Raw genomic sequence first — 22,760 nt, 5'->3', positions numbered from 1 at the left:
CGTTCGTTGTCGGTGCTGGACCAATGACCACTCGATGATCGCAAGATCGGCTTGCAGCCTGGAATGAAGCCATTCGCGAGACCCCGATGAGGGGCCAGGTGACGGACGGACGAGTCGCGTCGTGAGTCACGCCTTTCAGCCGGTCGGTTTTCTTGGCGTCTGGACCCCGCGTCGCGATGGGAATTTTCGTTTCGTCATGACGACGGTGACTGAGGCTCCAAGTCATTCGACTTCATGCGTTGGATGCAAGCCCCCAAACCATGGCTCATCCTGCTGGCGTTCTTCGTGTAGGTGCACTTGCTTCCCTTTGGCTCGATCGAATATTCTCGGTTCGTCCAGCAGGGCCAATGGAGGGATTGATGCACCGATCTGTCAGTTTCGACATGATTCTTCCGTCGTGTTCGTCCGCTGGGAGGAACGTCGCGGGCCGCATGGCGACGATAATCAGGCTGAGGTGTGGTGGTGTGAGTGAGTGGTTGAGAGTTGTGGTCGCTGGAGCAGAAATGTCACTGGGAAGTCCGCTGCGGCAGCAGCTAAGCACAGACTAGACGACACCGCCCCGCAGGCTAACGCAGCAGGCACTTCCCTGCAACGGCTCTCTTGACATGCCTGTCAAACCCTCCCGTCGACCACCGGCCACGAATGGGTGATGGCTCAAAGTCTCGGACTCTAACTACCTACCTTAGGTACTAAATGCTGACATTCGGATTCCTTGATTTTTTCAGCCGATTAACGCGATACCACACTTGGAGATACACGATAATTTCATTGAGGCCAACCACCCGTAGTCCTTTTTCTGAGGGCGCAACTTCGCGTCCTTAGGTTGGCGTCACCGGGCGGTTGCCTGCTCTGGATACTCAGTAATTTTTGTTCATTATCGTCTCCAATTCCTTCTAACCCGGACTCTTACGATGGTCTATTCCATAACTTAAAGTTTTAGACGGTCTATCCGCCTGCTGGGTCAGTAGGTATAGAGTCCATGAAGAATCAAGATGTATGATACTGGAAGAAAACAGATGCCTGTCTTTTACAGACCATCTTTTAGTCCATATATGATTCAACTTAGATAACCAGACACATTAATACCTTCAGTTTAATACTTGGATTTAATTGTATCTCGGTAAATAATCATTTGTGCTTCAATTTCGTGAAGGCTATCATGACCTTGGGTTGAACGAACCTGGATGAAAAAATTAAACGGTAAAAGCGGCGAACATGGGGTTCCGGATTAGGCAAGTTCAGAGAGCTATATCCCTGTCGTGCCCTCAAACCCCAGTCCGACCGGTCCGTATCAGTCACAGACCAAGGGAAATGGCGGCTGGGTTCTCGTCATCTCGGCCAACGGATCCGAGGAGATTGTAGCCCACCGATTCCGTCATGTTCGGGACCCTCAATTAAGGCTGACGTTGGGAGACTGCGCACAGACACGCAATGGTACTGGAGCCGTTGTTTTCACTATCAGACTTTGAGACCTCTGACTTGCGCAGCAACACTGAAGTTCTGTTGCTTCTTTTCTTATGACTGAGCTTTACGGTTCTGGTAGTTTGGAGGTGTGGAGAGAGCGTGACATCTGTTGGTTACTGGCAACTATGAATGCTCCTACCATTCTGACATCAACGCGAGGCCTTCTGGTTCAGCTATGTTCATGAGCAGCCATCGACGTGATCTCAGTGAAATCTCCGTCTCTTGCGTGCTGAAATTCATCATAGCCCATGTGAAGTACGCTGACTGGCCAACTCGGCTCCAGGTGATCGTGTTACGTCCCATTCTCGGGTGTCTTGCCGTACGGCCAAAACCCACCGTTAGGACTTGCAGTACAGAGACAGTGTTCAAAGGGAGACAGAAGAAGAATGGAAAACAAGGGAGAAAACCCGCGATACTGTATACATCGACTCACGACCGTCTCGCAACGTCGTCCCTCCGAACGTCAAGAGGCATTGCAAAGCCCGGTCGACGTGAGCCAAAAAGGGATAGAACGAACACATCACCTACCTATCTTCCGGAAATAATGATGCTGCATGAGACATTTTGCGTTCGATAGCAGTCAGCGGTGCTTGCCTTGGTACGCGATGCCCCTTTCGACATGGCTTGGGACGACGAGATCAGCGGCCGGTCATTTCCGGTATGGAAAGAGCCTGGAAGAAGAAAGGTTTTCCTCGGCCTGTCTAGGATATCTTCCTAGGAGGTTCCACCATGGGTCATTGAGGCTTCGCAGCCCTCTGTTGGAGGAAGATCGCAGAGGTGCCTTCCGCAGTGAGTGGACGTGCCGAGTAAAAGCAGCGGGCAGACGTAGACGGGGGACCGTCCGTGCTCAGCGGGACCCACCGACAGGCACCACGGCCTCCGGTGGCAGACAGGCAGGCGCCTGTCACCGTTTCCAAGCCCCAACCCGTTTTTGGTCCATCCCGATCTTCTTTCAACCTCAGCTCTCGAAATTGAGGGAGCCAAAAACAAAAACGGTTGGGGACATCCAAAGTCAGACTCATTCGACTTCAGCCGCACGGCGAAGGATCGAGGTTACATCCAAGAAGGCCGCAGCCTCTCATGGCGCTCCACGACCCATGTCCCCCATCCATAATCTTATGCCTCGAAATGGATGCTGAAGTAGAGTGTGCGGATGGGAAAGTTCGGACTCGAGATGTTTCCCTCCCCACACACACACACACCACTCACCTCGGTGTCAGCACTCTAGCCCACCTAGGTGAACGGCGACCAAGGTTTTTTCCTGCATCGTGCCTTGGCGGGAGGTGAACCCTCGGCGAGCTGAGCGAGTGGTGACGGACGTCCCATGGATCCCGATCCAATGCGCGCGCGCGGGATCCTTTTGGCGGGGGGAACCGGACGGGGGAGACACGACGAGGCGTTTTGCGCACTTGCGTGTTGTCGTGAGGGGACCACGAAGCTGCGTACTTTGCGAGTTGTGTGCAGCAAGAAAATGGGTCGCCTAGCGACCGCCTAGCGCCAAGGGAAAAGCTGCAGCCTTAAGCTGCACACCATCTTTCCGTCGATAACCCTGGCGGTCTGCAACTGAGGTGGTGTTGCGATGTCGTTGGTTGGTGCGATTATGTAAGGCGGTCAAGCTTGGGTGCGTGTGTACGTAAGCTGCCGTGGCTTACATAATGGTCTGATGTTCTAGGCAGACTGGCGGGCGGATTACCTAATGCGTCGTGGCAGCACACCATCTTGCTTGTTGATCAAGGGCGGTGAGATTTTTGGGATGGATGGGTGGGAAGGGAAGCTACCTAGGTGAGGCGAGCTAGGTGAGGTTCCCGTCATTTTGGAGGTGTGGGAGTCGACGTTGTTGTGGCGTCATGGGAACGGAGTCTCGACTCGGGCTCAACCTGCTGACGAGACCCTGTGCCCGGGGTCGAGTCACTGACGGGACTGCTTTATTTTTGACATTTCAACGCTAATCATGGAGGTTTCGTCTCATGGTGAGAAAGCGGTTGTTTATTCGAATTAAGGTTGGAACTGATACATGAGTCTTTCTGATTCAAAGGAGAAAAAGGAAGGTGTCTGATAATACTCAGAGCGGCGACGACAGGAACATTCCAACATCCACCCGCCATTCTGAAAGTCCTTCGAATGCGCCCGACCAAAAGGTTGAATAACACAAAATTGCAATGAATAGAAAAGCCGGATGACAGATGAAATGTGTCGTGAAAGAAGGTAGGATGGCGACCCATCATCGGCTTACACCCTGCCTGCATGGCAAGTGTCCAATGGAGCATCGCCGGTCGGAAAGTCTATCGAGTCGAAAACCAATCATGATATGATCTTGCAATCTCCAATGAAAGCCTGCGATTCCTCAGATGTTAGACGACACGTCCTGGACAAAGAATCAGGGACACTTACCACTCGACTTCCTGAGTCGCATATCCAGCCAGACATATCCCCTTCCTGCCAATGAAAGAGGAATTCTCCGCTTGAAGAAATGATGCTGAACGTGACCGCGCATCCCGAATTGGGAGACGGTGAAATGCAGGGAAGAAAAAACAGAAAAACGTATGATTCGACCTCTCATTCGAACCTCACAAAACCATGACGACGCAGGATTCGCTCGTACGTATGCAGCCTCTCTTCCTGTTGCTGAATGACGCACCGCTGGGCATCGATGTCCCTCCTCAGGCGCTTGTTATGGTCGTCCACGCTGTCAAATTTACGCTCCCAGTTGACGATGATGCGCCGCAGCTCCTCGACGCGGTCGGAGATGTGGTGCCGCGAGAGCTCCTTGATGCGCGCGAGGAAGCCGTCGCGGTCCCTCTCCATCTTGTGTAGTCGGTGCCTCAGCCTCTCGACCTCGCGGAGGTACTTGCCCGCGTTGCCTCCCGCGTTCTCCATCGAGCACCGCAGCGCGGCGTTGTCGTCGCGGAGGGCCTGGTTCTCGGCCTGGAGGAGCGGGAGGATGCCGCCGAGGCGACGGGCCTCGGCTTCGGCGGCCTCGAAGTTGCACTTGAGAGTCTGGTTGTCGCGGGCGAGACACTCGTTGGTCTCGCGGAGCTTGCGCTCACGTCCCACGAGGTCGTTCCACTCGTCGCGGCCTAGATGGCAGCAGTCGTCGCGGCAGCAGCGGTGGGGAGGCGGCGACGGCCTGTCATAGTGATGGCGGCTGTGATAATGATGCGAGCGGGAACGCTTGAGAGAGACGAACTCGCGGCCGTCCGGGGAGGACTCGAAGTACCAGCGGCGGCCAGACATACGAAAGGATCTTCGAAGTAGAAAGTGTTTGAAGGGTTCTCTACTCGTTCCCTACGCTGGCTGTAGGGACGAGGGAGACCGCCGGGCTTGCGGTCTTTGGTGTAAGTTGCGGTGGCTTTCAGCTAATGCAGGAGGCTATCGAGAATTTGGTTGACTTTGTGTCTTGCGAGTTCTGAAGTTAGCCGTTGGAGAAGTGGTGAGGATCAGAGGTCGACGATCCTGGGGGAAGGAGAGATCGAGGCCTTGATATGGGAATCTGTAACGACGGGCAAGAACCCACAAGGGCTAGAGAGATTGCAGGTGATCGGAGCAGAAGACTAAGGGTCTGGGGACGAACGAGGATTGGTGAGACGGCGGCATGGCCGGAGCGGGACGCGGGTAAGGCTTGATTTAAAGCGTTCATGTAAGGCAGTGCCCTGACATAGGACTAAACCGTCGTCCCGGGAGGCCATCTCGGACTTGAGGGCGAAGGGTGCCTCAATATTAATCGAGTCATCGAGGTGTGCTGCTCAAAAAGAGGCAGCGACCACGAGGCACAAGCGCGTGGGCAGGAGAGGGATGGGAGCCGGTTCGGTGGCTGACGCGTGAGTACGTGTGTGTGGATAGAGGGTTTGGGGGCAGGAGAAATGCGTGTTTAGTTGAAAGAGCGTTATGGGTAACGACACTATCTTCGTCTTCTCTTTACCCTCCGCCCTTGCGACCGACGGCCCCTTCAACGGTGGGTAGTTGGTGCCGGCAGCGGTGTCGGGTGGCAGGTCGCTGGCCTAGGAGTGAGACGAACGAGGGCTCATAAGATGTGTGTAGCAGTCATGTAGAGGCCCTCACAAGTTGAGTGTGGTGAGACTTGGGATGTCGTTTGGCCGCGAGCGCATGAGGGGCATGTCTCACTCCCGAGGAGGTCATCCGGGACTGGCTCCGGGGCTGAGCTTGTCGAGTCGCCGGTTGCGCATCCCAGTCATCGCGAGAAGAGCAAGGGGGTTAGTGAGCACGAAACGGAAAAACCTAAGAGATGAACGGATGAAACCTGGGCATGGTTGAGTTCCTTTCATGCAGCTCTAAAATAAGCTATAAAGCGATTCTTTGTAGCTTGCCAGCCGGTGTGGTTGTTTGGTGATGTCGTTGTTGGTTGAAGGTTGGAGTTGGAGAAAATTGGAGATCAGAATGCGCTGGGCAGGTGATTGGCGGCCGAAGCCTCAAGCGAGCGTCTCGCGTCTCCGTACGAATAACGTCATTCCCCGCATAAGTCCTTGTGCTGATTACTGTGCAGCCCCTGTCAATCATCGCGGCTGCGCTTGGGCTGCCTCCACCATGTACGCGTTTCCCAATTGGGATTTACGCAACGATACGTACTTTCTTTCTTTCTTTTTCTCTTCAAACTTCAACCAACAACGTCCAACTCACCCTCCATCATCTTTCAGGTCGTCGACATAGCCCCGGCAAGGCTACCGCATAGGACTTACCAGCTCTTTTAGGCAGACGAATAATGCCGTACGAGGATTGTCCACTTTGTCTCTACCCTGCTATCGAAAGCGCCCTTGCAACTTCACGTGTTTCTGCTGGTCAGGATGCCGTTCCTTCGACAATCAGCTCTCCCTCTGGTGTCTCGACGCCTCTGAGGCAGCCAGACGAAAACAGATTTTGGAAGAAAGAACTTGACGGCACATATCTTGAGTCTTGTTAAGACCTGAAGGGAACCCGACGAATATCGCTGCCTCCTGCCAGTGGCAAATTGGCTTTGCATGAGTCTACAAGCCAGGTGGTAGTCAACAAAGATGCTGACACGCAGATGCGAAATGGCCCATTTCGGCACGCACCTACGCGGAGGACTCGAACTTGTGGCTACTGCTTCCAATCACGAAACGAGCCGTTTTTCTTGTTTTCAAGGTGTGACTTACTAACTTACTGGAGGTACGAAAACGAAAATCAGACATCCGCCAACTTTTGATCTCAATACTCCAGCCCAAAGACTCGCGAAAGACCTTATGATCTTGCTAAATAGCCGCGTTTACACCCCAAGCCCCAACGCCAGGCCATCCACCACCCCCGTACCCATACGGATCACCACCCAACACCCCGCGCCTTCCCGCTCCACCAGGCCCCACCCGATTATGATCCGCGCAGACAGTCGGATCGTGTCCGTTCGGGTCCACGACCTGTGTGCATCCTGGCTGCCGACACTGCGTGTGAGCCCGGCAGAAGTGCGTGTTCTCGATGGCCTGGGCCACGCACTGAGTGCCCCGACAGGCGTGGCCGTTGCAGTACGCAGACCTCCACTCGAAGCCGCCTCTAGCACCCAGCATGGCAAACATGCCCTCGAGGTTCACATGGGCACGCTCATGGGGACACGCCATGACGGCACACTTGTGCTCTGCGCAGAGACCGTTGCTGAAGAGGGCCCGTTCATTGCCGCAGTGCCGTAGAGTGCAGACGTGGTTCTCGCACAGCGTTCTATCTGCGGCGACACGGTTGTCGCAGTTGGGGAGTCGGCAGCGGGCTCCAGAATCTAATTTGCCGTCAGAATAGTGTTGCCTTATGTCGGACGACGAAGGGTGAAGCACAGATAAGACATGACAAACTTACGCTCCTCGCAGTGCTGTCCGATATTCTCTCCATCAACCTGCCGATACCGATCACATCCGGGAGTGATGCAGGCACGATGCCGGTCACAGTAGTGATTATGCTCTCCTTCTCTTGGGCACCCAGGTCTGCCACACTGGTGTCGGTTGCAGTACTCCCCGAGCCATCTGGGCCACCGACAATCCCGCGTCTTGCAAATGTGGTCTTTGCAGAACTGCGAGTTCTCCCTCCGATGATCCCTCGGTCGAAGGCATCCGGGCTCCGTGCATGTGTGGTCCCCGCAGACGCCGTCCGCCATCGCGGCCCGCAGGCCGTCGCAGCCCCCCTCGCCCTCCCACCTGCAGTAATGCGCACCGCAGTGCTTCGACGGGACTCCATTATCGCGGACGTGCGCGAACTGCGGGCAGCCGGGGGCGTTGCACATGCGGTGTCGGTTGCAGAAGCGGGAGGGGTCGTTGGCATCGCCGGTCGCGCCGGGGCACGAGGCGAGGCATGCAGGCGCGGAGCAGGTGTGTGCTGTGCAGAAGGTGCTTCCGCCGGGGGCGCGCGGGGAGGTGCATTCGGCGCGGGAGCAGCGGTGGTCGTTGCAGTAGCGTAAATCAGCGTCGCCATTGCGGACACGGTGGTTGTCGCAGCCTGGCTGAGTGCAGTTGTCTGGGGAGGTCAGGTGTAAGTTGAGAGGGCGTAGAAGGGTGCTGCTTACGGAGTTGGGAACAAAATCTGAATGTTCTTGGGTCGTAGTCTTTGACGTAGTTTGTGCAGCGTTGGTCGTTCATCGTGCCTACACACATCATGTCTGCGGGTAGGTGTTAGTTTGCATGCAAACTTGGTGAAGTCAACCAAGAGGATAGGGGTTCAGGGGCAAGTACGCTGATGGCAATATCCACGGTTGTTGGTCCTCACGTTCTGGCACGCGGCGGCGTTGTCGATCTTCTTGCAGCAGTGCACCTTGCAGTAGACGGAAGCGTACCGGTTGCCGTCCTTGGTGAGGGTGACCTTGGCATAGGGGCAGCGACCCATGGGCGTCGCGAAGTTGCAGAGCCGGGCGAGCTCCTGCGGCGTCACGCGTCTCTTCTTGCCGAATGCCATTGTGGGCGATGCGATAGACACAACAGTCAACAAAGAGATTGGGATGTCAGAGGTGAGAGGAGTTCGTTTGGCTTGTTTTGTGAGACTCGCGTCAAGTTGTCGAGAGTTGAACGAAAACACGCAGACGGAAGGGAAAGATGCTGAGGTGCTTGGGTTTAAAAACGGCCAAACTCCCGCCCCTCCCCCTCATCCTTATCAAATGTCGGTGAGCAGGCACCCGTGAGGCAATTTTGGTGAATTGAGATAACAAGAGTGAATGAATCTGAGATCTGATGGTGAAAGGGCAAACCTGACATGACGTGGTCAAACCCCGTAAGGCAACCAACCTTTGGACGAGGGAGCACGAAGGGCGGAGCTGGCTGGCTCATGTGAGGCTCCGTCCGGAGTTTGATGGGACGGACCCAGTCAATCAGAAGCTTTCCCTCGTGGTGGCAAGCGAGATGGGGAGGAGAAGCAAGATTTCTCGAGTCGTACGAGGGAGGGGCTTGGTGAATGTTTGGTCGGCCGGCGGTGTGCCTTGGGGAGGGTCGTACGTGGATGCTGGTAGCCGTTTCTGGTCCGACGGTGATGTTGTCTCGGAGGGAATGTGAGACTGGCAGATAGAGTTGTGGCGAGGGACGGGGGAGCGGTTTCTTTTGTCTGCTAGGCGTGTCACTGAACAGGCCGTGGGCTGGTGTTTTGACTTGTCCCGATGTGAACTCTCCCAGTGGCAGACCTGCGCCTGCTTGACGATAGGAAGATATTGTTTACTGCTAGCATAATCTTTAGCCTTTGCCATAACGCCATGTAACATAATTTGTCACCTGAATTCGCATGGAGTTGAGACTCCGATGAAGGTTTGTTAATCAGATCGCCAAGCAGCCTTTGCATTTGTGTTTATCTTCCGCTAGGTTGATTCACCACACGAACTTCTGATTGTCTCCAACTTGATTCCACCTGGAGGCATCGAAAACCGTCTCAGACCTTTTATTGAAGTGCATTTTGACTTTCTTCCAACCGTATGACAGTGAGATTTCAGGATGAAGGGTATTGACATGGATTCCTGAAGATAAAACACCGTTAGCTCACCTACTGAATGCGTTGGAGAAGCGGTTTTAACTTGGCATGTCGTATTGAACTAAATTAAAACGACACTTGAGCATGTAAGGTCTACAGAGCTTCGGGGCCATGAGAACAATCCAGCCAAAGGCGATGCCTTCCTCGGCATATCGAGTGTTGCGGTACGAATTTGCCATCGAAGTCTACCTACAAGTTTGGGGGACAGAGTGTTGAACGCCATTCTAAAGGTGCTCCTGACGCCTGGATAAAATCCGTTGTCCCTGATAATATACCCTGGAGAAATCCCCCAGAAAGTTTTTATAGTTGCGCAACTATGTGATTATTATGGCATGTTAGCGAATTGCAATGCCAGAGAGCTCTCATTATCATTAAAGAGACATGAGGTTGATGAGGTTGAGCAAGACAATAGAGTGAAAAATACAGCCTCTTCTTTAAGAGACTTCATAGGTTCAGAGCCATAAAAAACATCTTCAAGGAGAAATATATTCAGCTAATACAATTCTAAAACTGGTAAACGCAGACTTGATGCTAGTTGGCTATAATGAAGCACTTGAAGTCACTGAATACACAAAGTTATTGTGTTCACAATGAAAAGCTTTGATCGTATAGCCTTTGAGGTATAATCACGTTCACATTAGCGTAAATACATGTTTCTCCTGAATTTGGCTGCCCACACTTGAACTTGATAAACGGAAGAAAGGTGAGCCACCGCTAAATTATTTGTCGACATTCACCAGCCAATACATAAAGGGCAGGAGTGACGGACTTCATGAGTGTTTGGATTTAGTGGATGATAACGCTTGCCCTTTAAACTACCAGCTTGCGAACGGCAAACAACATGCTGAGGCGGCGCCTCTTTCATAGGGCAAGACCATGGAGTTGATCTTCCGACTGACGTCTGTAGATGTCCACACAGACAGAGAAGGCAGTGGATATTTAAATACCGACAGTAAGATCTGTATCGGCAATGAAGAGCGTTCCGCTTAGCTAGATACTCAACACCATAGAGCATCGAACAGAACGCGCCTCAATTTCGAGCCGAGATCTTGAAGTTGTTCACTGCCAAAGAAACTCAGTCTGGTAAAACGATGAGCCATCCTTGAGGGCCTACAGATTCGTTCAAGACCGATTCGAAACCGACGCTGGTGTAACATGCAGCCTACGGTGCTCTTGTAAGGGAAACCGGTCTTTCCAAATAGAGCGAAGTGAAGGATGATCGTATTGCGCCAAACGGCGCTGATATTAGCTTCCAAAATAAAGCTGTGAGGAAGAGATTTTACGGAGGTAGCAGGAAGATGGCAAGAGGTCCAAGGCTTTCTGGGCAGGTATTCAGGTTGAACACTTGACGATTACTTGGCTTATGCTCCCGAACCAAGATGTTCCAGGGAAGTTCTTGGTGGTTCAATTTACGGTAATACATACAACCTGGGAGGAACGTGGAAGTTTTGGCGACCAGAGAGACGTTCAAAACTTATGTTGAAAAGTCATATTTATGTCTGCTCTGACCTTAAAGAAAGAAGTAAGAGTTTTCCTTACTTTGCGGCAACGCAAGAAAAAAATCTTTTCTAGAAAGAGAAAGACGTGCCCTACTCCTTACGTATTTCCAGCTGCGGGAGCTCTTGCCAACTTATCCTCTATTTATATTTTTGACCATCTCACCTATGAAAAACTTCTCACACACACAAACACCAACCCTCAACTTCCTCCTCTGCACCACCACTTCCCCATTCGCATTCACAACAGCCTTCGAATTCCATATCGTTGATAATCACACTTCGAAGGATTACCAACTCCATCGTCTACCCTCATCTCGCAGCGAAATCCACGACCCGCCGGAAAATACCACCGTCAGACTCTCTCTGCGCATCCGCCCTTTCCCTCGACATGGCGTCTTCCTCAGACCCTCCCGACATGAAAGACATATTCGAGAACGACTACGAGCGCCAGTGGGTACTCAAGCGCTCTGCCCAAGTGGCAGGGTGCCTCATTCACGACCACATGGACAAAGATGACCGAGAGCGTGTTGCTCGCCTCGCCGGCGACGTTGGACGAAAGCTTCGGGACTTTCTTGTCAAGCGTCCAGACCGCGGATTTCTCTACCAGGCCTGTCTCCACGGTGACCTCAGCCAAGTCGGTCTGGCGATGTTGCTAGCTTTTCGCAGCCAATTTCGAAGCGCTGCTGAAATTCCTGCCGATGTTAACATCTACTTCGACCAACATGCTCCTTTGGGATGCCATGACTTCGACAAATATCTTTCAAAGAGATTCGCGCGATGGGAAGAAAACGAAGATGCGGCTGTTGGTTTCCAAGAGCCTACTGCCGTTGAGCACACTTACTGGGGAAGAGACTTCACGGAGAAGATGCGACCGGGCGCAGTTGTGGAAGAAATAATCGACTTCAACGGATTGGATGCGAGAGACTATTTCGACACCAACAAGCCGATCACGAGAGGCGACGTGCTTCAATTCGTTTACTACTGCAAAGTACATACCAGAGAGCGCATCATAAAAGCCCTTGAAGACTTCGCCGAGGGCCGTGAGAAGTTCCGCAAGGAGATCTTATACACGAGTTCCGGCTTCCCCATCATCTCGGAACCGGACCAGGTCGACATTGTTTGCGCCTTCTGTGACGACTCGCTGCCAGTCTCGAGTCTCGATCAGCTGCGCAGCCACTGCCGAAAAAGGGGTCACACTTTTGCTACCGCCCTCTCCATACTCGGAAGACAAGGATAAGTCCTCCGTCTGCGCCATCGAGACCAAGCCGCCGCAAGCTCCTCAAAAGCAACCGGGCTGTGTTCTTGTCCAGCATGCGGCCAAGACGCCGAAACTTGGGACGCCATTGAATGGCACTTTTCGCAGACCCACGAAGGAAAACTTGAAGAGAGACTCCACGGAATGCATCTGATGCAGTACCTTGTTTGCGCTGGCTTGCGAGCTCCTCCCGTACTTCTGATGGAGAAATTAGACCGCCAGCGCGAAGCCAACATTGAATTCTTTGACAGTATCTGCCCCGAAGCAGCTTGGTAACAATCACTCCGCAACGGAAGTCGAGTAGGCTCGGATCCTGCGTCGGATTCATTGGGTTGGTGGGCACAGAGGTTTGCGTCGGGAAGCATCGGAACGGACTTCGACAAAGAGTGTCAGGGGATATGCTCCAACTGGACCTCTGAGCGAGGCAAGAACGCCGAATGTATGTAGTCGACTGGGCGATAGAGATCGTCCTAAGAAGGGGCCTCAGAGGTTCCTTCTTCTTCAATTGAATTTCACAACGTCCTGAAAGCCCCCTCATGTTGAATTGGTGATAAACCCGCGAAAACGCAAGTTTAAATATGTAGGGAGTGAGCCAACCTGGCTAGATTTGTCATTCTAGAGAACTTTTCGGCAGCGCAAATGCATTCCATTTGTTCGGTTTTACCGCATGTGAATATCTAGTGAGTACATTTCTAAATTTGATTTTATGAGTACCCAGCATGATCTAATCCTCAATCATGATTCGTCTTTTCCACGTCCCTTAGGCTTATTTCTTTTAGCTGAAATATAAGGGGATCTTCGCAAGAACTCCAGCTTCAAACCATCCAAACCATGGAATTGAAGATCAGGGGCCCCTGTGAAATTATATATCTGTAGAAGAAGCCACCTGAGTTCCAATAGGTCTCTGTCAGGGAGTCCATCCTTGCCATCGGCAAAAGTCTCAACAACGCGCCCATCTTCAACAGGCCGCATATTCACAATCCGTAAGTTTTCTTCAAAACACATGTCACAAGGGGCTGTCAAGAAAGGTTTCGGGTTGAGGAGCGACAGAACCGAAGTTCTCCTCAACCAATGCAATTTGAGTCGAATCATCGGCCTAGCACCATCCGAAGCTGGAAGCCATTCAACAGGCTCCCAGGCTGGTCGAACCTGTGTCCAGCTGAGCTGCAGCTGGCGGCTCAGACAGATTATGTTCGCCATCTTGGTTGTGACGCTCCTGGGTTGGTCTGTCTTGATGGCTGAGGAGTGCCGGAGCTATTGAATTCTGTCATAATAACAACCAGAGTCCCTGGAGTTACGTCTAAGTTTGAGGATCCTGAGATACCTGTAAAAATCTCGAAGCAAAGAGTGCTTGTGGATGATTGGGCTTCAACTAAAACACACTTCTGGGCCTGCGGCATATCTGTGTGCTTGCAACCAGCCGGACACACACCGCGTAGAAGAGATTTCGGATTACTATGATGCGGGATTGCATTCAATAAAGGTGACTGTCTCCCGAGGAATTCTTATAGGTTCTGAACCTTACCGATTGGATGGTCATATCGAGCCTTACATTCTTCGCCGAGCCACTGAAAGTTCAAAATTGACGACATGAGTTTCTTGATCACCCTTTTCCTCCGATTGTTACATGACTATTCAAAACGATGGGTTCTCTGTACTGCGTTTGTACGCTGGTACTGACTTTTCTATCTTGGATCGTTCATGCCGTTCTCTCCAGCCATTGACGTCCCTTCTCACTTCTGAGAAGTTATTCTATCATGAATAAGACAAAAGAGAAAAGTCACCCGCTGTGATCTGGACGCGCTGGTGTCAATTATCTCTCGACTCTATGGTCCCGAAGATTCAACCACCACATGTTTACGTCAAAGGCAGGGGAGAAAATGGTGTCGTCGCCCATGACCACATTGAGAGTAGCCTCAACAACCTGATATCATGGTGCCGGAGTCAATGGCCTTACACGGTTTTCAAGAGAAACCTACGAGCACTTCGACGCTGCGTGGCTGGCGAAACTTCAAGCGGACCGCCACCATCTGGGGGGCCTCCGGGGGCCGCTGGGCGGGCTAAGTAACCGCAATAGAGAGGCTCTTGCCTAAATTTAGGCCATTATCAAACTGGCAAGAGATAAGGTAGCTAGGTATGGGAAGGTGCGACCTAGCCTCTCGACCGCAATTACTGAAAGACGGCCACTTGACCAAAGCTCGGATCAACCCGAAAGGTTGGGTCACGAAGATGAAGAGCTTAGGGATCATTCTTCAGTCAGTGTTTGAGGCAAGGGCAGGTGAGATCCGGAGGTCTCAGATGTACCAAGGCAAAGAATGCCTTTGCTGGAGTCTGGAGACATATCGTCGTCGTCCTGACTTAGTGAAGGAGAACGGGCGAGGGTTTTTCGATGGCTACCATGACCTCGGAGCTCGCATCAAGTAAGTTGAGTTCAAGCTTTATTCACTCAGCATAAACGCTACATCTTGGAGTGAAAAGTGTGAAACACCCCAGTGAGGCAAAGGTTACTTCCATAGTTGCTCTTCTTCGTCCATCATCTCTGGATGATTATACTTGTTTGTTTGAATTTTCCCAAACACGAAACGTTGAGGCTGAGTCTGCGTTCAAGTGTTCCAATAGATCACGGGCACGCATCATGAAAGCACCTCAGCTTTTCCCGCGAAACCAGCACCTAAAGAGGGTCAGAGAATGTGTTAGGTTTGCTGCGGTTCGTAGGTTTTTGGGACATAATGTCCATTTAAATAGGGCTGGCATTCTGGAAAGCAATTCGATATCTCAATGGTAGTCATCGCAGATGAGGATGGCGTCGAAACCCTAGAGTTCAGGCAAAACGTGCCATTTCGAAAGAGCTCCACTCGCACCTAAGCTTCGGATGCTGTGGTATGTATATAGTTCAGACTAAGTCTTCGTTCATGGTAGACAAAGTCAAATTTTCCGGTTCTTCTGATCTTGACGGCCCTGGTCATGAAGTGTTCCGGTGACTATGGATGGCACAGGTCGGTTGCAAAGTGACATGGGCCGTGTGGGAAGGTTCCAACTCACTTCAGCTGCGTCGTCTCTCTTCTTCTTCTCTGTCATGCAAGTATTCGGCGACTTCAACGAGGCTCATGGTGTGCCGGCCAGCTCAGGTGGACCCCCCCCCCCCCTGTCCGGCGACAGACAGACAAATCCGTCGAAACTCGAGAGCTTCCAGGGATGACCTCGGATTGTCAATTATAGGACAAACCTGTCCGCTTCTACATACGAGAAGGATGCGATGACATCTTTTTATTTACATAGATCAGTTTCCTACCCAAATCGGATTCGCAAGAGCAGTCACCTCTCCCGCCGCACCCATTTAGCTATCGACACATTGTTGGAACCGAGCGTTGCAGTAATCTTTTCTTTTTATTCGTACCGTATTGATAATACGTACTCTCTTGTCTCTTACTCAAGGCGATCCCGTCATCGTCGCCTTTCCTATTCCTCTGTCATTCGTGGTATCATGAGCAAACAAGAAAATCGCTTTTGGTGCCGCCCTTTTGTCCTCTGTAACTTTTGTGTGGTTTCTCCAATCCCCGTCGCCTGAAAATGCCCGCAATTCCTCTCCTGAACAAGTCTGTAAAACAACACTTCCTCTTCCAAAAAAAAGGCAAAAGAGGCAAAAAAGTAGATGCCGCGCTCAACGCACCTTCCGTGGCGGCGCGCTGTCCGGCGAAACTCGAGATCATCCATATCTATATATAGCCGTATTAGAGGCAGAGGTGCCATCGGATAGGGGTAGGTGCCTAGACATCGGCAAAAGCGTTGCCGTGTCTCCAGTCGGGGCCATCGATCATTGTTTCTGACGTCTCGTCGGAGGCGCCATCCCAATCGATAAGGGTGTCGAGACTGTTGGCGAAGATGTGTGGTTGATAATGGTATTGAGCGTTAAGATAAGCGTCACTCTAAGACATACTGGCACTGCCGCTGTACGCCTCGAGTTCGCGCAGACTTTGCATGAGCGCCGCCTCCTTGAGGTCGTCGTTCTCTTGGCTGTACACTGCCGCCGACGCATCGGCCGAGTACTGAGACACTGCCTCTGCTGGCTGGGAAGCCGGTTGCTGCACATGTTCTTGGTGCGATTGCTGCTGCGGCTGCGGCTGGTGTTGCTGCTGCTGGTGATTTTGTGGCTGCGGCGTCCCGGGTTGAGAGTGATGTTGGATGTGTGAGTGGGTCGGGGTTTGTGGTTGGGTGTGAGAAAGCGCATGAGGGGTCTGAGATAGCTGAGCCGCGGTTGCCGCATAAGGCGATGAGGCAGGCACTTGATGGTGCGCCGGGGTTGCGGTTGCAGGTGTCGCTGGCGGACCGGACACTGCGGCGTGGGTTGGTGTCGTAACGTGGGCCATGTGGTGCGCCATGTGTGCCGCAGATCGTGAAGGCGTGCTGGGCGCGGTAGCGGGTGCTGCGCTCGCCCGATTCTGCTGGGGGTGCTGAGGGTGTTGGGGATGCTGTGGATGTTGCTGATGCTGGGGATGTTGCGGGTGTTGAGGATGTTGCAGGCCGCCAGCAAGAGTCATGATCCCCTGCACGCGCGCTTGCTCCTCCTCTGAGTTCAAGCGAGCTCGCTCTTCAGCCTCCTTCCGAGCAGCCTGAGTAGGGGCTCGGGTTTTGAGCTCTCCCGTCACGGCTTGTAGATAGTATGGCATCTCCGAGTTTGTCTTCAGGAAGAAGAGCTTCAGATTGCGTGCCTTGTCCTTCAGCTGCACTTGAGTCCGATCTTTGAGTATATTCGACATCGAGCCCTCAGCGCCGAAGAGTGATAGAATCTGACTCCAGTGAGGTCCCTGGACCATGTCCAGACCCGTCATCAGCGCCTTCTCTTCTTCTTGGGTCCAGGGCCGCCTTGTTGACGTGGTGCCTTCTCGTCTCTGCTGGTTGTTGGTCTTACTCAACGCAGCTTGTCTGGCTCTGTCGTATAACACAGCACTTGGTAACGTCTGACTTGGAGGAAGCTTCTCGGAGCTGTCATGGGAGGCAGGCTGCGGCGGCTGCTCGACTTGCGGGGAATACCCGTAGTATGGTGATTGTGCCTGGGTTTGCTGCAAATGAGAGAGGTACGTCGTCTGCGCAACGGGGGCTGCTCCCGTGGGCGTGGGAACAGTCGGCTGGTATGGTGCTGGCGACAGATTGTTGAGAGTTGTTCTTACATACTCCTGAGTGCTCTGCGCCACGAGGGCGAGGATGTCGTTCGAATCTTGAGCCTCGGTCGTTACAGGGCCGTTCGTGGTCGGTGGGGCGGGTGTAGTTTCGGGTGCAGGCGCGGGGGGCTCTGCCGGTGGAACACTGTCCTCGGTCGTCGGAACGGGTGGTTGATCGTTAGGCAAGCCGTCGATAGTATCGGTCGGGAGGTACTGAGCAACGAGGCCATCGGTCGCCTCCAGTAAAGAGGAAATGCCTAGGTCGTCCAAGTCATGGGACATTGATGCTTCCAACTCCCCATTCGTCACTGTTTGCGGAAGCTCGATGCCATGCCTGGAGGCGAGTCCCGCGAGGGATTGCAGCTTGCGGCGCAGGTACAAATTGAGTAATCTGAAAAGGTCTTCATCTGGGTAACCGATCTTGAGAAGAACTGTGCAAAAACCGTCAGCTGTGGCCCAGAAGACTTATGCTTAGTGGCATACCAGTGTCTGGCAGGCCCGATGCGTATGATATCAAGGCCGCCTTCCTTTCTTGAACAGCAGTAACCAATGCTTGTTCCTCGTTCGTCAAGCCTGTTCCCCCATGTCGAGCACGCAGTTGATCCTCCAGATCGGCCGAGAAAGCGTCCGCAATTAACTGATCGACTGGTGCAGATTGATCTGCCGTAGTAACGGCGTCGATGACGAGGTGTGTCTTGACCGCGACGAAAAGATCGGAAATTTCGTTCGTTACGGTGTCGTTCTCGCCACCAGGCAAGAAAACCGAGAAGAAGTTGTCCTGGAGGGCAAGCAGCTCCTTCGAAGTAGAATCGTGGTGTCCGTCGAAGGAAAAAAGTGAGCAGCAAAAGCTTGCGAGGTTGGCAACCTGGACGTCGGTCAGGTTGTCGGGAAGCGTCAGGTCCAGCGTGGCGGGGTCCAGGATAAGGTCGGTCGAGGAGTAGATCGCGCGGGTCTGCTGGAAAAGAGACTTAATCATGGTAAAAGACTTGAAGACCTCCGAGTCCTTTTCCTGTAATTGTCGGTAGACGTCGTCGAAGACATGTTGCGACAGGATCACAAGCAGCTGCAAACCCTGCAGAAGAAGCATTAGCGCAGCCACCGAGAATGACGAGACCGCCACGTACGAAGTTTGACAAACAGGAGGTAGTCGTGCGCCTCATCAAGGCGAGCGGCTCAGACAGAACGGCCGTATGCGACTCGGTAGACGACGGCGGTTCTTGCGACACAGAAGCGAGAGGGTCTGCCGACATATCCACGTCCGGGCCAGAGTCAAGACCGTCCACCTTGCCCACCTCGTTGATGTTCATCATGACGTCTTGGATCATGGCGTCCATATCAAAGCCCAGATCCAGAGGTTCCTCCTCGTCGACTTTTAACCTCTTAGACTCGGCATCAGCGTCTTCGGGGCTCGGATCGCGGGGTCGCTTGAGTGGGAATGGAGGGGTCTCGCCCAGGTCGGTCGTGAGACTGGGTGATTCCTGCTTCATTTCGGGACCTGCGAACGTTGTCAGCACGTTTCGCGACGTAATCCAACCGGTTGCCGGACGTTATCGAGGTCTTGGAGATCGGCGAAAAGCTTCGTCGGGTGGGATGGCTGGAGGTCGAGTCGTACCTGTCGGCGAGTGCGCCTCAGCCTTTGCGGGCTGAGCCGACTCGGCAATAGCTTCAATGCCCTCCATGAGCATTTGGAAGCACGGAGACAGCTTTTTCGGGCGGTTTGAGGGCCGCGCAGGTGGTTTGGCGGTCTCTATCGTGATCTTTGGGGTCCTCGCGAGATGGGCGGAAAAACTTTTTGGAAGAAAGTCCGACCTCCGATGCCCTTATAATCTGCCCCAAAGAAGATGTCACTCCCGATACACAAGATCCTGCCAATTCCAGAAAAAATTCACCGCTTGTCGACGGCAAAGGAAGCGACATGATTGGTCTGGAGACTTAAAAACTCCGGGGTGGCCAGTGCGCTCGTCCCGCTCTTTTCACTTTATCGCAACAATTTTTTCTTTCTTTCCTCGAAGCTCCTCCGTCCCTGAAGTACCCCTCGGAGCTGCCTTCGCCATCCCGCCGATTCTTTCCCAGCCCCTCATTTTAGGAGTTTTTCCGTTCTAGTGAGAATTTATCTGATGCGACTTTGGAGATGCAGCCTCAGGAAGTCAATTGGAGTCTTTGTGTGGCCACTCTCATCTACACTAACCGCATCTGTGTTTGGCAGTGAGATGATCCGCTCAGGTGAATTTGACCATGTTCATCAGACAGAGCTCCCATCAACAATTGCATCTGTTGCTAATGAGGAATCTATGAACCGTGACGTCATTCTTCTTCACGTTGCACATTGGGTTTGCAGATCCCAGTCACATGTGTTCTCCAGCTCTTACTTAAGGCGACGAATCAAGTCCACCGCTTACCGGCCCAGTTCTGCCATTCGATACCGCCGAGATCATGGCGAACTGTGCCCTTGGCAACGACGTGAGTTTCACTTGATGAAGCTCCGAGGAGGAAAGAATCTATATCGTGTTCACTTATCATTAAGTAGCGTCGCCTCTATACGGTGGTGTCGGTACTTCTCATCCCTACAAGCATATATATGAGGACCAAGAGTTCAACGTCTGTTCCGTAGGCTTTCGGCCACTTTCTGTATCTGTCAATACTGCCAGCAACACTTGTATACTACCTTGACTCAATTTGGAAAGTAGAGTGAGTGATCCGATGCGTCGCGTTGAGGGGAGATGCGAACGGATGGTAGGCGAGCTCAGCCACTGTAGCGGATGTGCTCTCCTCAACGGCATCGGACTCATTGAGTAAAACCCGCGACGTGCTGTGAGAGAGTTTTCGAACAACTTTATCAACCCTCAAATTCACTTAGATGTATGTGAAAGCTTTCATGCGGGACTCTCTTGACTGCAAGTATTACCTCAGTATGTCCCACGTTCAGCTGGCGTGACTTCAATCACTCGCCTGCCCTCTCGTCTTGTCTGACATGATCTCACTTGCTCATACCAATGATACCAGCATGGAGTCATCTTATGAGATTGATTCTACTGCTCGTAGCTGAGCTCTTCCTCAGAGAACTGGTCCTTCCAACGTTCACGAGCAGAATGATTTGGTTAGCCCAGCGAATAGAGCTGTTGGACATGGACATGTCGGATTGATTGCAACAGATAAAGCAAAAGCCATGCGATAAAGTGCTGACTATGAGCTTATCGATACCGGAGTGAGATTACAAGCAATAAGGTGAAGCACCCTGAGCTCACCGAATCTAGTATGGCCCAAAGCTGGAGGCTATTGCCGCGGAATGTTACCATCACCAATGTCGTAAGGGTTGTCATGAAATGAAGCTGAAGTAGACATGAAGGATACAGCAACGTCATTGAAAACGACCATATGTTCAGGACCACCGGCTCGTCAGGTATGCTCGCCTTTCGGCCGAAGGATGTCGTGTAACCGTTCAGATATCTGATTCGGTGCCAACATGAAGAACCCGGAGGAGCGGTACAGTCTCACAAGGCCAAGCCACTGCCGACCGCAATTGACCCCGGTCGAGCTTGACATGTAGGGTCTGGGCTCGCTTCTTACAACATACACTGCGGTGTTGGTCTAGAGGACGAGTTCAGAGGGCGGCCTGCTCGCTCGCTGCTTCTTGTACATGCAGCCTCTTCGTCTGTCGGGCCCTTCTTGAAGGGCCTCACTATCCGGCCTCTTGTAATGTAATATGATTAGTACTCTTCTTTCAACGAACGGCAAGCTACATCGACGAAAGCCATGTTCCCGCTTGGGCTCGGGAGCGTCCGAGTTGTTCTGCAGAGAAGTTCAGGAACAGACCCTGACTGTTTCAACCAAACTTCTGTCAAGCGCGTGTTCATTACAAATCTGACAAAATGCGCAAACTCTAGTGAAGCAGTTCGTTCGAAAAGTACCCAAGCCGCAGTTGCGGGGTCTGGGGAAGCTGAGGTTGCTTTCCGAACCATGTCAAACGGCTTGTAAGATGACCAATTCCGACCGGATCGCGAGCCGACCATTGTACTAGACGGCGGCTTGGCTGCACCAGATGAGTAAATCATTGGTCAACGGAATAGACGTTGAGAAGCCTCAAACCTCTCGATCCACAAGATAAGCAGTCCCGACGTCTCGGCTCTTTTAACCTATTCAGACGCAGATCCCCTCATGGTTCCGTGCAAGCAGACGTCGAGTCGTAGAATTACAAAGCAGATCGGAACTGATCAACACGCCGGAATTAAGCACGGCCAAGCATGACAAGCTGACAATCGGAACCGGGGAGATTATCGGAACTCGACATGACGAGTCGGAATCTTGGCGGCCGCCGCCGCGCCGGAGAATGAGGGGGGGCTACGCGCGGTTAGCATCGCTAAATGGAAACACGCACACGTTGGCACACGCTGAAGACGACAATCTCGAGTCGAACGGGGTTTTGACACGATGAATAAGGTTTCGAAGCCGGATGCTATTTGCGTCCCTCCAAAATCGAAATCGCTCCACCGTCCACGCCCGCGCTGCCAGCAGAAAAACCCCCAAAGAAATGGAGCTCCGTGTAGCCGTGAAACTGCCATCAGACCGAGCCAGTTCCCCACAAATCCCCTACGGCTTCGGCCAAGAGGGTTCGTTGCTGTCGAATGATGTCGGGGACAAGGAAGCGCGGAGCAGGGGTATTCGGGATCGGGGCGTCGGGAGCCGCAGAGCAGTGACGAGAGGGAGAAATGGGAGTCTGGAGACGACGACCAGCAGAAAAAGAGAAGCGCCGACGCGGCGTTTGCACAATGATATATCGACATCCCCCGATGTTACAGACACCCCCATTCTTACCTAACGAGTCCTAGCTTTTGTGCGGGGGAACTCGAGAGAAGGGATCTCGCTGGCCTTTGGGCCGAGAATGAGGACCCGGGAAACAGCAGCAATGACAACCCGAGACTGGAGGGGCATCGACCTCGCCTTCGTGGCATAAAGCACCGTGATGTCTCCTTGACTGAAAACTTCTTCACTCGTTATCTCCTACGATCTCTGCGCGGCGTTAAGCTGGAAAACTTGGAGAGCTTGTGGATCACTGTTGTCATTCCTCCGCTTCAGGAGGTAATCTTAATAGTAACCTTCAAGGTATCTGGAGCGCAGCATGCACGCAGCCACCAACATGTGTCGTCAAGGTGGGTGGAAGAGGTGGGGTGGAGGGGGGAGATTCTTGCTGTGACCTGGCAACTAGCAACCTGGGGCTGGTTTCTCTGGGGCTCCAGACGGGTTTTGGAGACGGCTGGATAGCTTCCTTCGTCTCATATGCCGAGCTGAAGCATTGCCATTCTGACTCGAAGGCAGGGTATCAGCATAAGACGAGGGACGGCGAGCTCGTTGCTGACTGCAGTTGCTGATTCGCATCTGCCTAGTAATAACACATTCCTGCGCGGTAGACTTCCGCCCGTCCAGCCAGCG

General features: G+C 52.7%; 4 protein-coding genes across 4 annotated transcripts; 1 reads left to right on the top strand and 3 right to left on the bottom strand.

The window, feature by feature from the left end:
* Positions 1-4,020: 4,020 nt before the first annotated feature.
* On the bottom strand, positions 4,021-4,698 carry CkaCkLH20_04738 (uncharacterized protein; the record flags this gene model as incomplete). The annotated part of the gene is made up of 1 exon (XM_038887457.1): positions 4,021-4,698. One exon carries the CDS (start codon positions 4,696-4,698, stop codon positions 4,021-4,023), a length of 678 nt encoding a protein of 225 aa, XP_038747064.1.
* A 1,991-nt stretch (positions 4,699-6,689) lies between these two features.
* On the bottom strand, positions 6,690-8,364 carry CkaCkLH20_04737 (uncharacterized protein; the record flags this gene model as incomplete). The annotated part of the gene is made up of 5 exons (XM_038887456.1): positions 6,690-7,201; positions 7,275-7,403; positions 7,456-7,929; positions 7,979-8,071; positions 8,145-8,364. 5 exons carry the CDS (start codon positions 8,362-8,364, stop codon positions 6,690-6,692), a joined length of 1,428 nt encoding a protein of 475 aa, XP_038747063.1.
* A 2,943-nt stretch (positions 8,365-11,307) lies between these two features.
* CkaCkLH20_04736 (uncharacterized protein) lies at positions 11,308-12,156 on the top strand (the record flags this gene model as incomplete). The annotated part of the gene is made up of 1 exon (XM_038887455.1): positions 11,308-12,156. One exon carries the CDS (start codon positions 11,308-11,310, stop codon positions 12,154-12,156), a length of 849 nt encoding a protein of 282 aa, XP_038747062.1.
* A 3,785-nt stretch (positions 12,157-15,941) lies between these two features.
* On the bottom strand, positions 15,942-19,018 carry CkaCkLH20_04735 (myb dna binding protein; the record flags this gene model as incomplete). Its single annotated transcript, XM_038887454.1, has 5 exons — positions 15,942-16,044; positions 16,108-17,764; positions 17,817-18,405; positions 18,458-18,828; positions 18,946-19,018. The coding sequence occupies 5 exons, from the start codon at positions 19,016-19,018 to the stop codon at positions 15,942-15,944; spliced, it is 2,793 nt and encodes a 930-aa protein (XP_038747061.1).
* Between the last annotated feature and the right edge of the window lie 3,742 nt (positions 19,019-22,760).

Source organism: Colletotrichum karsti (assembly GCF_011947395.1).
Source record: "Colletotrichum karsti strain CkLH20 chromosome Unknown Scaffold13, whole genome shotgun sequence".
NCBI lineage: Eukaryota > Fungi > Ascomycota > Sordariomycetes > Glomerellales > Glomerellaceae > Colletotrichum > Colletotrichum karsti.
Note: the sequence above shows the minus strand (reverse complement) of the source record. Positions and strands in the feature narration are given on the sequence as shown.